Source organism: Cuculus canorus, chromosome 1 (assembly GCF_017976375.1).
Source record: "Cuculus canorus isolate bCucCan1 chromosome 1, bCucCan1.pri, whole genome shotgun sequence".
Classification (NCBI taxonomy): domain Eukaryota; kingdom Metazoa; phylum Chordata; class Aves; order Cuculiformes; family Cuculidae; genus Cuculus; species Cuculus canorus.
Genome location: NC_071401.1, coordinates 13,841,315 through 13,854,132, shown reverse-complemented (window position 1 = coordinate 13,854,132; position 12,818 = coordinate 13,841,315). Strand labels below are relative to the sequence as shown.

At 38.8% G+C, this 12,818-nt stretch overlaps 1 protein-coding gene across 2 annotated transcripts in view; it reads right to left on the bottom strand.

The window, feature by feature from the left end:
* The window catches only part of NOX4 (NADPH oxidase 4), a 109,950-nt gene that overhangs the window by 8,675 nt on the left and 88,457 nt on the right, over positions 1-12,818 (bottom strand). For both annotated transcript variants that reach the window (XM_009566391.2, XM_054087222.1), the window contains 2 exons: positions 3,968-4,087; positions 288-396 (listed from right to left, as the gene is read on the bottom strand). In XM_009566391.2, coding sequence (XP_009564686.2) covers positions 288-396; positions 3,968-4,087 — 229 coding nt within the window. The remainder of the gene's footprint in view (positions 1-287; positions 397-3,967; positions 4,088-12,818) is intronic.

Genomic DNA, 12,818 nt, shown 5'->3' with positions numbered 1-12,818 from the left:
TTCTCAACTTGCACGTTATTCTTCCATCTCATAAATTTCACAGCTAAGTGTCCAGACTTGTAAGTGTACATGGCACATTGTGCAATGAAATACTGGTGACAGATACTCAAACATGTTTTGTGCAGCTCCAAGAATAAATGGAGGGTGGAACAGATAGCCCAAGCAGAAATATTGCTGAAGCTTGCTTGTTTTGAGTAAGTTTGCCTTTCTCTACAGCATGCCAGTTGTGTAGTGTGGACATGTGCTGCATTTAAGTTGTTGGTACTCCTGCAAGCAACACCCATTACCTTGTCATGCAACATGCAGAGCAAATCTGCAAACCAGCGGAAAGATTCGATGTCCCTGCACACCCAAATGAAGTAGAGTCTTCTGAGCTTGTAGCGTTTCCAGTCATCACTTGAAAAGAAAACGTTTGGGTAATTAAAAATTATAATTTAAAAAGGAAACATTAATTAAGATGCTTTATATTCATTAGTGGAAACATGAATTCCCATTAGACACTATCTGAGAAATTGTTCTTCATCTATGATACATCAGACACTGAAATGACCAATGCAGACTGTTATGATGATCCTGAGAATATTAAATCTCTAGTACAGAACTAACACCCTTCACAAATACTGTTTTTGCACTAGGAAGTTGTCAGTTATACAGATGACTTGGGCAGCAAATATGGATTCATGCATCATCATCATCAAAGCAAAGCAAATATTCTAAGTTCAAGCGTATTATGTCAATTCTTTATTAGGTTTATAAAGCGACCCATAAGAGGAAAATATTGACTAATGCAATAATGTCAGGACTTATTTCTGCCTTTATAAGTGGAAGGCTTTGGTTGATTATAACTAATACTCTAGCAAAATCACAAGATCAAATCAAATCAGAGTTCCATTGTATTAGGAAACTGTGTGATGTATTATAGTTCTTGGAAAATGCTGGTGGTGAATGCACAGTCATGGGTAGAGTTGAGCATTGCATTTAGAAAAACAGGACTCCCATGTCAGATTTCTAATGCAAATAAAGCATAAATATAGCACAAAGGAAGGCCTGGAATAAACTGGGAAAGGACAGAAGTGAAAAAAAACCCCTGATGATTAATGAGTTCAAACAAAGGACAAATATCCAAGAACTATCTTCTTAGTTAGCCAATGCTATTTTCTGTTGTTCTGGTCCCTGAAATAGACAGTGTACAGATTGTTTCCTCCTTTTCCTCCTAAAATAACTTTCAGATGGAGAAGACCAGTCTCAGAAGCAAATCCTGGTCAAAAAGTTTCATGCTACATCTCGCCACATCCATTGTGCATTATTTCAAACTTTACAGTTGCTGGCATATACAGCAAGGGTATTGTTTTAATAGATGTACCTAAGTGATTACTCCAATCACTGTCTTATCTCCCCATGGCCCTAACCTTCACTGTAAGCCCAAGAAGCAAGAATGGAGACATTCTCAGCATCATGTAAGGTGCTGAAAATTCACCTTCATGTAAACTGCCTGCACAGGGAAAAAAAGGTACTTTAAGACTGGAGAGTACAGTGTCTTTTAAGTCTGAATTTCTGCTTTTTTATTTGTAGACTGTTGACCTGCAGAGCAAGATTTTCTCCACCTTTTTTTCTGACTGCCTATACTAAGACAAGCCCTGAGGAAGGGCCACAATCTGGTCAGGTGTGACAAGATAACTTTAAGAAGTAGCAAGGAAAATGAGCACCTTTCACCATAAAAAAAGATAAGAGAAAAATGCAAAGCATTTTGTATTGAACTGCTGCGGCTCAGTAACAAAACACCATTCTTGGTGATGAAACATTGCAACTGGACAAAAAGACTGGACTGCAAGACTTCATGAAACAAGTAAAGCATAGATTTAAAACAGCATCTCATACACATATGCTTGGGTCTACTTCCAGCAGGATATATTATGCAATGAAGTTGCAATCCCCCATTACAACCAAATTCACATGTACATAACACTTATTGTGTGTTTCTATGTTACCACAGCCCATAATAACAGTCATTATTTAGAGATCTTTCTGCATGAAAGCCATGAGCTTTCCTTAATATAACTTATATTTTCTTAAAAATAGAGCACAGGGTTCAACAGTGAAGTGGAGGGAAGGGCAGGAGTGGGAACTGAATTAAGTACATACAACAGGAACACAACTGAGCAGAAGACAAATGACTACATTGACAGGGTTCTGATCTCTCCTCGACACAACAGGACTGGCCTGACTGCAGCACTGGTATCATAAGGCAGATTGCATGTTCACAGCTGCTAATTTCTGCTTCTAAGCTAGGGCAAACACAACAGACAGTTCATCCACTCAACCAGTGTTTTGTTGATGTTTCAATACTAAGAGGGCAAGCAGGCTTAGACTGTTACTTTTTCCCAGAATCACAGTATGATTCCCCTGTATAATATTACAGTGCACGAAGGAAAGATTGCCAGTATGGCAAGTTATAGGATCATCTGCTTGGAAGCCCATTTATGGCTTTATCCTGGTAAATGGACATTGCAAAAGCTTTTGGACACAAACCTTCTATGGAAATATCTCTGCAAGTTCCTACAGCCTCTGATAATACAATAGCAGAGGCAAACATCTCATTACCTGCTGTTGGCCCATCATAATCATCTGGCGCATTTTTGCTAAGCACTGTCAAGGATAATCCATCATGAGGAAAGCGGTTATCTTATCCACCTGGGCCCCAGGCTTTCAGCAAAAATGTATCTTCTTTTTGAGAGGATGATTAACTCACTCTGAGGAAAAGAAAATGAAGGAGCCCAAGATGGTCTTTGAGGGCTGCAGCACAAGGAGAGATGTGGGGCTGATAATTTTCAGAAGCACTCAGCACTGCCAGGCACAGACCAAATCAAGGACAGCAGAACATGCACAGCATCTAAATTCCCAGCTTTAACTGCAGGAGTTAGAGCTGGCCATTGGAATGTTCATCTTAGAACAAATGCTCCAGCAGTGCATTGTAGAATCCTCTCAAAGCCAGCTAGCCTTTCAACACTTCAGGGAAGGTTTGCTGCTTTCATTGGCTTTTTTTACAGTGCCTATGTAACAGGGGTTCTTAACCTGTACTGGGGCTCTTACCCAATAATCTAGCAAAAAAAAAAAATGGAAAAAATCAATTGTAATCATAAAATCAAGCCTATTTCACATAGCATAAAATTTGGAGGGAACCATATTGCCAATGTGAAAGAGAAACAAGAGGTGAAAGGCTTGGTGTGAATAGAATGACAAAGGAGTTTTAAAAACCCTGTTATATTTTAAAAATAAACAACAAAGAAACCAGGAGAAAAATAAAGCAATGAAAAAGGCATACCTAAAACTTAATCTTTTCAGATGGAGTTAAATATCTGAATGCTATCTTAATTCAAGCTGATCCTTTTCCTTTAAAACCTTATGCTTACTCATTTACAGAAGTGAAACAGAGCAGGAGAGCTGGCCCTGCATTTCCAGCAGAAACACTGTGACAGCTGTACAGCGTCATCGCAGCTGGGCCAAGGGGCACAAGTCTAGCTGAAGTGCTGAGACTATACGAATCACAGGCTAGGCTGGTGGCAGGATATGAAGTTCAGCGACACTGCCCCAGCTCAGGCACACTGGTACAACTCTGACACGATTCTCAACTGAAGCAATCACATCGCAAAGCCTGACAGTATTCAAGAAGCATTTGGGCAATGCCCTCAGACATGTGGTATGAATTTTGGTGTTGTCCTATGCACATCCTATGAGTTGGATTCAATGATTCTTGTAGGTCCCTTCCAACTCAGGACATTCTATCATTCTACGATTCTTTGGGTTACAAACCACTTGTGATGCGATTTATGCTCGTCAGGGGACATACTAGTCCCCTACCTCTCTCCAAGAAATCACTCACTTATGTTAAGCTAATAGAAGTCTTTCTGACATAGAATTCTATGGTAAATTGGAGTCAAATGGCTTCAAAAGATTTAAGCTCACTTACAGCAGTGTGTTGAGTATTGATGCAAACGGTGTAACTCCAATACCTCCAGCCACACAGAGGCTGACCTCGTAGTTCAGGGATTCCTCAAAGGGACTTCCAAAAGGTCCATCCACATACAGCCTGCACAAAAAGCAAGAAGAACAGTTTTATAGAAAACTGCTAAAAACAGAGAAGAGGGGAAAAGAAAAGCAGTCTGGAATTAACATCCTACAAAGAATTTGTTTCAATTTTTTATTAGTCTCGAGATGCAGTATATTACAACTTTTTTTCCTAGAAAGCTTTAAGAGGAGAGAAACCAATATAGAAGTGGTATGAAAAACTGTTATATGAAATCTCTTGGTGCATTCCATAATTAGACAAGCCATTCATTAATCAGATAAGTGGAGCTGACTAAATTATGACTGCTCTTTGTGTCTGGTATTACAGGGTGAAGAAAATGGTGCACTGGAAACAATACAACTTGGTGAATCATGAGCAGGAAGAGACTTTGGCTAGCCCTTCCTAGGAGGTTCACTTCTTGAACATCAGAAACATCCAAGATGGATAAAGGGATACAAAATCTATTTTTCATGACTTCTCATAATGCTTTTCAAAGGCCTCCAGGGAATAAAGAAGAGATAACGCATATCCATCCTGCAGTGAGCAAAAGGAACAAATTAACATCTTTCTACTCCTTTATTTCTGATTCAGACCCTTGGGAATGGGATCTATCCCAATAATATAGGATATCTGAAGAAGAGGAAAAGTTTGTAACTTCAGATACTGTTGGAAATTCAGTTGACAATAATTTAAAAATGGACTTTTAGGTAACTTCAAGATTTTGACCTCCAAATATTTCCTACGCTGCTGAAAGTCTGAAGCAGGTCATACATAGACAGCTCAAAAATTATTGACTGTAATATCTCTAATAAGACTCACATACCTCTTATTTTACTTACAGAATACCAACTGCATATCTTACTTACGTAACAGATTCACGTTTAGAAACTATTATGAAGAGAATTTGAACAACACATGTAGTCAAGGTCCATTCTGTGTATGAGTGGCTAAATGGACAATCATATTTTAGGTAACTAGTGAATATAGCAAAGTTTGGTGGGATCAACACTGCGTTCAGCAGCTCAGTGACTAGGTATTTGCTCACATCTAGGCCAGCTGACATCAACCTTTGGCGTATGTCTACACAAAACTGCCAACGTAACTATTTTTATACATGTACACATACTTGTACTACTATGCACCTAAGCTAGGTATACTATTTATCCAATAAAAGGGCATAAGCTTCTTTATAACATCAGCCACTGAACGAAAGGCAGACGTGACATCTCTTTTCCCAAACAAAGTATTCTAATCCTCATCTGATTCTTTCCTTTTGAGGGCTGAATCTTAGCCATAACTTCAGTTCTCAGTCAGATCTTGTTTCAGTTATAACTTCATAACTTCAGTTCTCAGTCAGGTCTCGTTTCTTTTAGTTTTGTGGTCTAACCTGTGGCATCTTAACAATCAAGACAACATCTTGTCTGGGTGCCTTTGGCCAATATGGTCCTTTTTAGGAAATTTATTTTAGACATCTGCTGTCACCGACATCTTAATGGCTCATATGCTAGGGTCCTTCTTCTACTGTGTCTTATCTAAACACAGACAAGTATCCACTTTCTGATGGACCTGGAGGCATATAGGATGGTCCTTAGCTATGCCCTGCCTTATAAATTCCCTTCTTTACTCTTGCTATCCTATCAGAACAGAAAGGGAGAAGATACAGAGCCAGTCACAGCCACCAGAAAACATTGGAAGTACTGGCAGTAGACAGGTTAAATAATCAAAATTCCTCATTGATATTCATAACTAATTAATCTGCAACCTAAATACACTTATTCTTATTTCTGTCTTTGTATTCTGAAGTCACTACAGTATTCTACAAATGTTCTCTTGGAGAATCTCAAAACTTTTCAATGTGAGGTGTGTTAGTATCACCACAATGGGAATACTAGAAAAACAAATACACTTCGTACTTAGGACAGATAAATTCTTTTGCACAATGGGGCCAAGAAAAACTTAACTGGACACGTGCATATAATACAAACAGAATTTTTAGTATCTTCTAATTAAACGTTTCCTGTTAATTAACGCTTTATACCGTATTTCCTTAACAACAGTTTATTCTCCACTAATGAAATGATACCATTGTTAGCACAGCAGCTTTAAGAGATCTTCTAAATGTTGCACTACCATTTGACTGAGGAGGTAAAAAAGCATACCTTATTTAAATAAACAACAGGGGAAATGTAGAGAAGCAGGTCATTACAAATCTGGTCCAGGGGATATTCTGACAGGACTGCACAGATGTATACCTCAACAGAAATCTAATTTTGGGATATGTGTAGGGAAAAAAAATACTGGAAAACAAATACCACCAACTGAAGTGCACTGTCATTCCTGGCATACTTCTTATACATATGTTATCCTAATCAGACCCTGCCTAGCTGGTGAAATCTGGAGAGTCGCTCTTAAAGGCATGAAGGGCATAAGTACAGGCCTGAGGGACATTCCTTGCATTTTGCACAAGCAGCACTAACTTTTATTTCAATATAGAGACTCAAAGCCAACATTTTTTGGGAAAAAACACAAGCCAAAAACACAAAAGCAAACTAGCAAAGGTGATTTTCACAGAAATTACCATGGGGGATGTGACAGTAGTCACATATTGTACGGATGCCACTTATGGCACTTAAGCCTACTTGAGGACTAAGTGAAATATGTATGTATGTCTGATCTCAGAAAGGACTAAGCAATTCCCGGGAAGTCTGAGTGCCACGGAACATCACTGACATGATCAGCAGTTGAAACATGCAAAACTAGATCTGGTCACCATAAAGCAGTCAGCATGGTGTGTAATTCCATGCCAGAAATTCAAGAAACAACCTTCAATTAAATATGAGTTTTGGTCAGATTGCTCCAGTTTGTGGCCCATTAGTCCCATCTGGCTTGCAAAATATTTCTATCTGCCCACCGTGTCTTCCTCTGAGTGAGTAAGGAGCAGTTGTTTGGACAGCAAATGCAGTCAGAGGAGCCAAGGGTCTCCTGCTGTGCCTGCATGTGGCCCAGCACAGAACAGACAGAAGTCACTGTTTCCAAGTGTGAGAAGGAGAAATGGGGAAAAAGCTGGAGAAATATTGCTACTGTGTTAACCCACTGCATAAGGCTGCCTGAAAAGACTCATTCCAAGGATAACACGATCTCCCTGGAAAACTTTATTGAATGTCATAAACACGCACTCTTTAATCTCATTTTATTGTGCAGATATTTTATAACTAAAAGAAATGTGACTCATGCCCTGATGGAAGAGATCAGTTAGGAACTGATCTTTCATTCAAGTCAGTGAAAGAAAAAAACCTTTCCTGATGCCGAATCAAACAGAGCAGTAATGAACAAAGCAGCAATTCAGTCAAGAACTTTTGCAGAGATTATGCAGCTTTCACTTCCCGTCAACATATTCCTCCTTTTGTTTGCTAGTACTGAAAAATTTTGCATAAAAGTAGTTCATTATTGCAAATGAAACCTCACAGTGTGCAGTAAAAAGACAGACAAGCCAAGGGGGGTACGATGACTTTTTGTTTCTTGAGCTATGCCCCAGATATATCACACTATCATGATACACTCTCCTATCTCCCCAGCTTCAGCTTAATTAACATTAAGGAAGAGAATGGATTTTTTTCCTAAAAGTTTAGAAATTCCCCCTTCGGGCAAACTTATTCAAATAATAAGTTGTTCTTTTCACATGTATTCATTTCCAGTCTTACGAGTGCTCTCAGTTATTCTGGCACAATTTCTTAGCTCGTAAACTGAAAGAAGGGTCCTCAAAGCAGAATACATCATGAAAAATAGCAGAGCAAATTATTAAAAAGAATCTTACAGATAGCTGGTGAACATATTTTCTATTTAAAGAACACTTACACTCTACAGTAGAGCGGTACAGAAATATCCCAGCAAGCACCAAAACAGCTTGTTCCAGTGCTGGGCAATGCAACTGCACTTACATGGGACTGTCTCTAATCCAAGGGACACTGTCTCAGGTACACAGGCAGCTGTACTGCTTCTGAGACTCAAGTTATCTTCCATAAGAAACTGCATAGTGACTTGCAGAGACCTCTGTTGGACCTGGATCTAACACCATGGTTTACTGAAGGGTACAGGTGCCCTTAGAAAAGTCTAATGCATCTTGTACTTCACTATCAAACTGTGGTGCTGATATTACACTGTAGCTTTATCCCCAGGCTTTTTGGGAGATACTTTAAAAAAAAAAAAAAAAAAAAGCTTTGGGTTTCTTTGCCTCAAGTATAGATACAATGGAAGGATTTCATCTACCAGTATGACATTATATATCCTTCAGCAGTATTTAGCTTTGTTATTTACATCAAGGTGTAGGTATCTCTGTGTAAGCATACTGAGTAAATCCCTGATACAGTCCAACTCAATACAGTCAATGGAGCCTAAAGAGAGATTCAGGATGTGATGAATTGCTCTCTATGACACAATTCAACGGGACCTTAGAGATCAGTGCTCCTCTGGAATGGCAGCTGAAGGCCAAGCAGAACTGAAGTGGCACTAGACATGTAGCCTGAAGTGCTTGTATCCAGACCAAGACAACTAGACACTAGATGCTGAGATAACTGAAGCTTTGATACCTAGCTCACACACAGGCACCTACATTTAGATGTGTTCGGCTAGAGCTGAATAACTCCTTTGATTCCCTATGAAAAGCTTATGCAATTGACTTCAATAGGTTTCAGATGAAGTTCTCCAAAATGAAAATAAAATCAAGTAAATAACCTTCTCCCTACACTCGTTCTCTTTAAGTTGTCCTACTAAAACTACATTTCAGTACTGCCATGGCAAATACAGCCTGAGAAATCCAAGGAACCAACCATCTGATGGCTGCAACAGTCTCCTTACTCTCTTCTGCTGCTGTAAATCTTCTCTTGCCATCACCTGCCTCTGATAACCCACAACACCAGCGTCCACCCCCACGTGATAAATATTCAAACAAGTGCCTTCGTGTTCCTCCCACACTGCCCTTCATGCCTGGGAGGAAATCTCTGTAAACATCTGCAGAACTATTTCATTATGTCCCTCCAAATTCCTTCTTAAGATTCTTCTTTCCTCTAAGATATAAACAATAAACCAGAAGTTGACAGTAGCTAGGCTGGCGATGTGCTTGCCATAGCTCAGTCATTATCTGGCCCAGTACTTTCTCACTGTTTCTCTGAATTCTGCTGCCTGATTGTATCCATCTCTTATCTCCTCTTCTTCTAGTTTAACTTGGTTTGGTCAGGATAGACAACGTGGTGTGATTGTGTGTATCAAGGTGGCTTCCTGATACCTGACTGCTTTTTTTGGGGGCATTAGGATAGTACAGATAGATGAAGAATCACTGTATACCTTAAACTTATATCAGAGGCATTTCTTCATATGGTAGGCTTGCAGAAAGCAAAACTGACTACCGAAGTGTTTCAGATCACTTTGGACCCCAAAGCTCGATTTATGATTTTCAGTAAAAAACTGTCTGCAACAAATTACATTATTTTATTTTTCAAAGAATATGTATTTACTCCTGCAGAAGATTTTCAAATATTTTCTACAGCAAAAATCAAGATAGCTGCTTCATCTTTTCAAGTCAACATATCACACTTTATGTCATTATTTAAATCTCAATTAATAAGTGTACACTCTGACACTATTTTCCCAGCGGGCTTGTGATTATTGACAGCATTTCTGTACCAACAGCCTTTTACAGATGAAGAACCACCACTGAACAAAGCAAATCACCCTTGATTTGTATGAATTTCTGAAACTACAATGGTTTTCAAGGTTTTAAAGTGTAATAAAATGTGACATCTGGCATGTGAGATCAGACATTCCCATATGTTCTTCTGACATTGTGAAGGATGATGTTTTCATTAAAGAAAACAACAGCCCCTTAGACAAGTTAACTTGCAAAACCCAGTGGGTCCAATTAACTTTATATACTACTTTGCACAAGATTGTAAAATGTTAGGATTCTAACTGAGATTTCATTAGGCATCCTCTCCTTTTTTTTTAACAGCTAGGGTTACATTTCTGATTGATTCATATTTTTTGCTTTTAACTTGAAACATATTCTTACAATATGTACTAGAGCTTGCAGAAGTTTCCTTCTCTCTTCTACGGAAGTTGCTTACTTTATCATTTGGTGAAATATCCAACTATAACAACCTAGATGGCTCAAAAGCCTACAGAATCAGTTAGCATCAGATTTTCTTCTCATTAAAAAAATCATTATTTTTAAAATTCTAGAAAAGGCACTGGTTTTAATATATCTGAGTTCCATTTATTTCTCCCTGGATGGGCAAAACAAAATGAAATCACCCATTCTTCAGCTTACTATACTCTGAAGGATCCAGAGATGACTGAAGAATTTCCATTTTTACAACATCATTAGCCAAAGAAAATACGCTGACGGTAAGGCGACAAGGGCAAGAAAGCAGAAAAGAAGAGCAGGCACCCGCATTTTCAGGTTCTTTCTGTAAGGCTCCTTCTGTAAACCCTGAGCTGAGATCCATGTTTTTCTATGAGACACAGTGCAGGTTCGAGGAGAAGGTGCCACTGGAGTAGCCCTGAACACTACAGCAGCAAAAGTTGTGCAACCACCTATAACAGGCTAGACTTGTAATGGAGGAGTGGAGGGGGAGAATAGAACTTTATAACTATGAATAAAGATTTCAAAAAACCCACATAGAGATAGAACTCCCATTGAAGGCAACAGAAAACAGACTTGTACAACTCAAGGACACCCTTGTAAGCATGACTCTTCCCTGTTCAAGACTCCTGGACCAACCCAAAGATACTCTCTCAGACTAAGTTTGTTTTCATCAGAACTGAATAGAACTGTCTAAATACTGCCTAAATTATTTATGATGAGCCCATATTTCTTATTATTCATTGCTGACTGTGACAGGAGAGAAGCAACAGTTTAGACTTCATTAAAAAGATCTCTAAAACCGCTGTAAGAACTACAATCAAGTGTAATTATGTATTAAGACAACTTTGTTCTCTGAAAGTACATGTAGTTTCTCTACAAAATTCTTGGGTCAATCTTCTTAATTAACATTGTATTAATTCTTCACCATGGCAGCCTTTTTACTGACATCTTTATAAAACGTTTCCAAAATGTATTCCTTTGATTAAAGATCACACATAATTTAATTTTATTATACTAAGAAATCCAATTTTTCATTGATTTCCTTACCAATTACAGTATCTGTTTTGTCAAGTGTCTTGACTCTCTGTAAATGTCTCCAACCAATTTTGCCTCAATAAAAATAAACTGAGTATTTGTAATATCTGTACCACCTATTGTAACTGATCTTTTGAAAATCTAGTTTGTTGCATCATTAAGTGATAAGATGCTGCAGATCAGCAACCATAACTAGGTTGAGTACATGACAAGTTTCTCCATAACTCGTTGACTGGCACGGTAATTATCTGTGCATGTCACTGCAGACGGTATTTCTGCTTTAGAGTAATCCACTTTCATATTTGACCTTTTGTCTCTTTTGATATTTACAGGAAGCTTCTTTGCACCTATACTGTTCCCTTTAGAGGTCATCTCAGAACTACCATCAGGTTGACATGGATCCTTCTCACAGGCAGTGCTGACACTAGCACTGAGCCCTCTTCCTCACTTGGTAAATTATACCCACTAAGATACCCTGTCCCCATCTCAGTGGAAATATCAGCAACATCAGTATCTCAGGGCACTATAGAATACTTGGGAGCACCTGAAGCATACTGATGCAACTGGCTCACAGATTTCAGATGCTGATTCAAGTTTTTCACATCTCTGTTACATCCTAACCAGCACTGGAGTTCTAATGCACTTCCCTCAGACAGGGTTTAGGTATTTTCTAATTAAGTAAGACGTCTGCATGGTTGTTTAGGATTCAGGAAAGCCCCACAGTTAGTACACATAGGAGATAGAGTAGTCACTCACCCCTGGCAGCTGTTCTGGACTTAGAAATACACTGTGGGGGGGCGTATTATACCAAAGGTCAAAAAACTTGGTTTTGATAGAGTAGACTAGGGGAAGAAGACAACCACTCTAACTAGATAACCAAACTGTGGGTAAAAGACAGTAGGCTTTCCCAGTTAAGCTCCAATACACCTTAAGGTCAGGGAAAGAAAAGTTGGCACCTGTTGACAAATCCCAACAATACAAGTGTAGAAATTAAAATCCTCACTAGGAAGTTGCAGAAACAAGAGAGGAGGAGAGAAGCAACTGACTAGAGTCCTGGAGAATGTAGTTGGCATCAGATCAACCTGATGACAAGGCCAGGCGTACCACAATCTACTCCAAAGGCAGCCTGCTCAGGCACTTTAGACTAGACTAAATAGAGATGAAGACTTCAAAATGAAGAGAATAGGAAGAAAAAAAATAACAAGGACAAATTGCACAACAGATTTGGCAGTTGGAATGAAGTGGTCGATCCTGCAATAAAATGAGATCCTTAATATATAGTAAACCTAAGCACAAATATAGTCCCTAAAATGCAATATTTTTTTCTTAATTTCCCTCATTGCTGATCCTTTTCTCTCCTGGAATATACATTTAGGTAAGCAAAGCAATTTAGTCCACTCAGAAGCCCATGTTTTCTGTGGAAAACTCATTGTAAGGAAATCTCTCTCACAGCTACACTTCCTTTAAGAAAAGATGTTCTCCATGAGCTTCACATCCTATAGAGGCCGGTGAATGTGTCTATAGGAGGAGGTACCCTTCAGGGCAGCTTTATGAAACAAACAATTACTGATTTGAGGG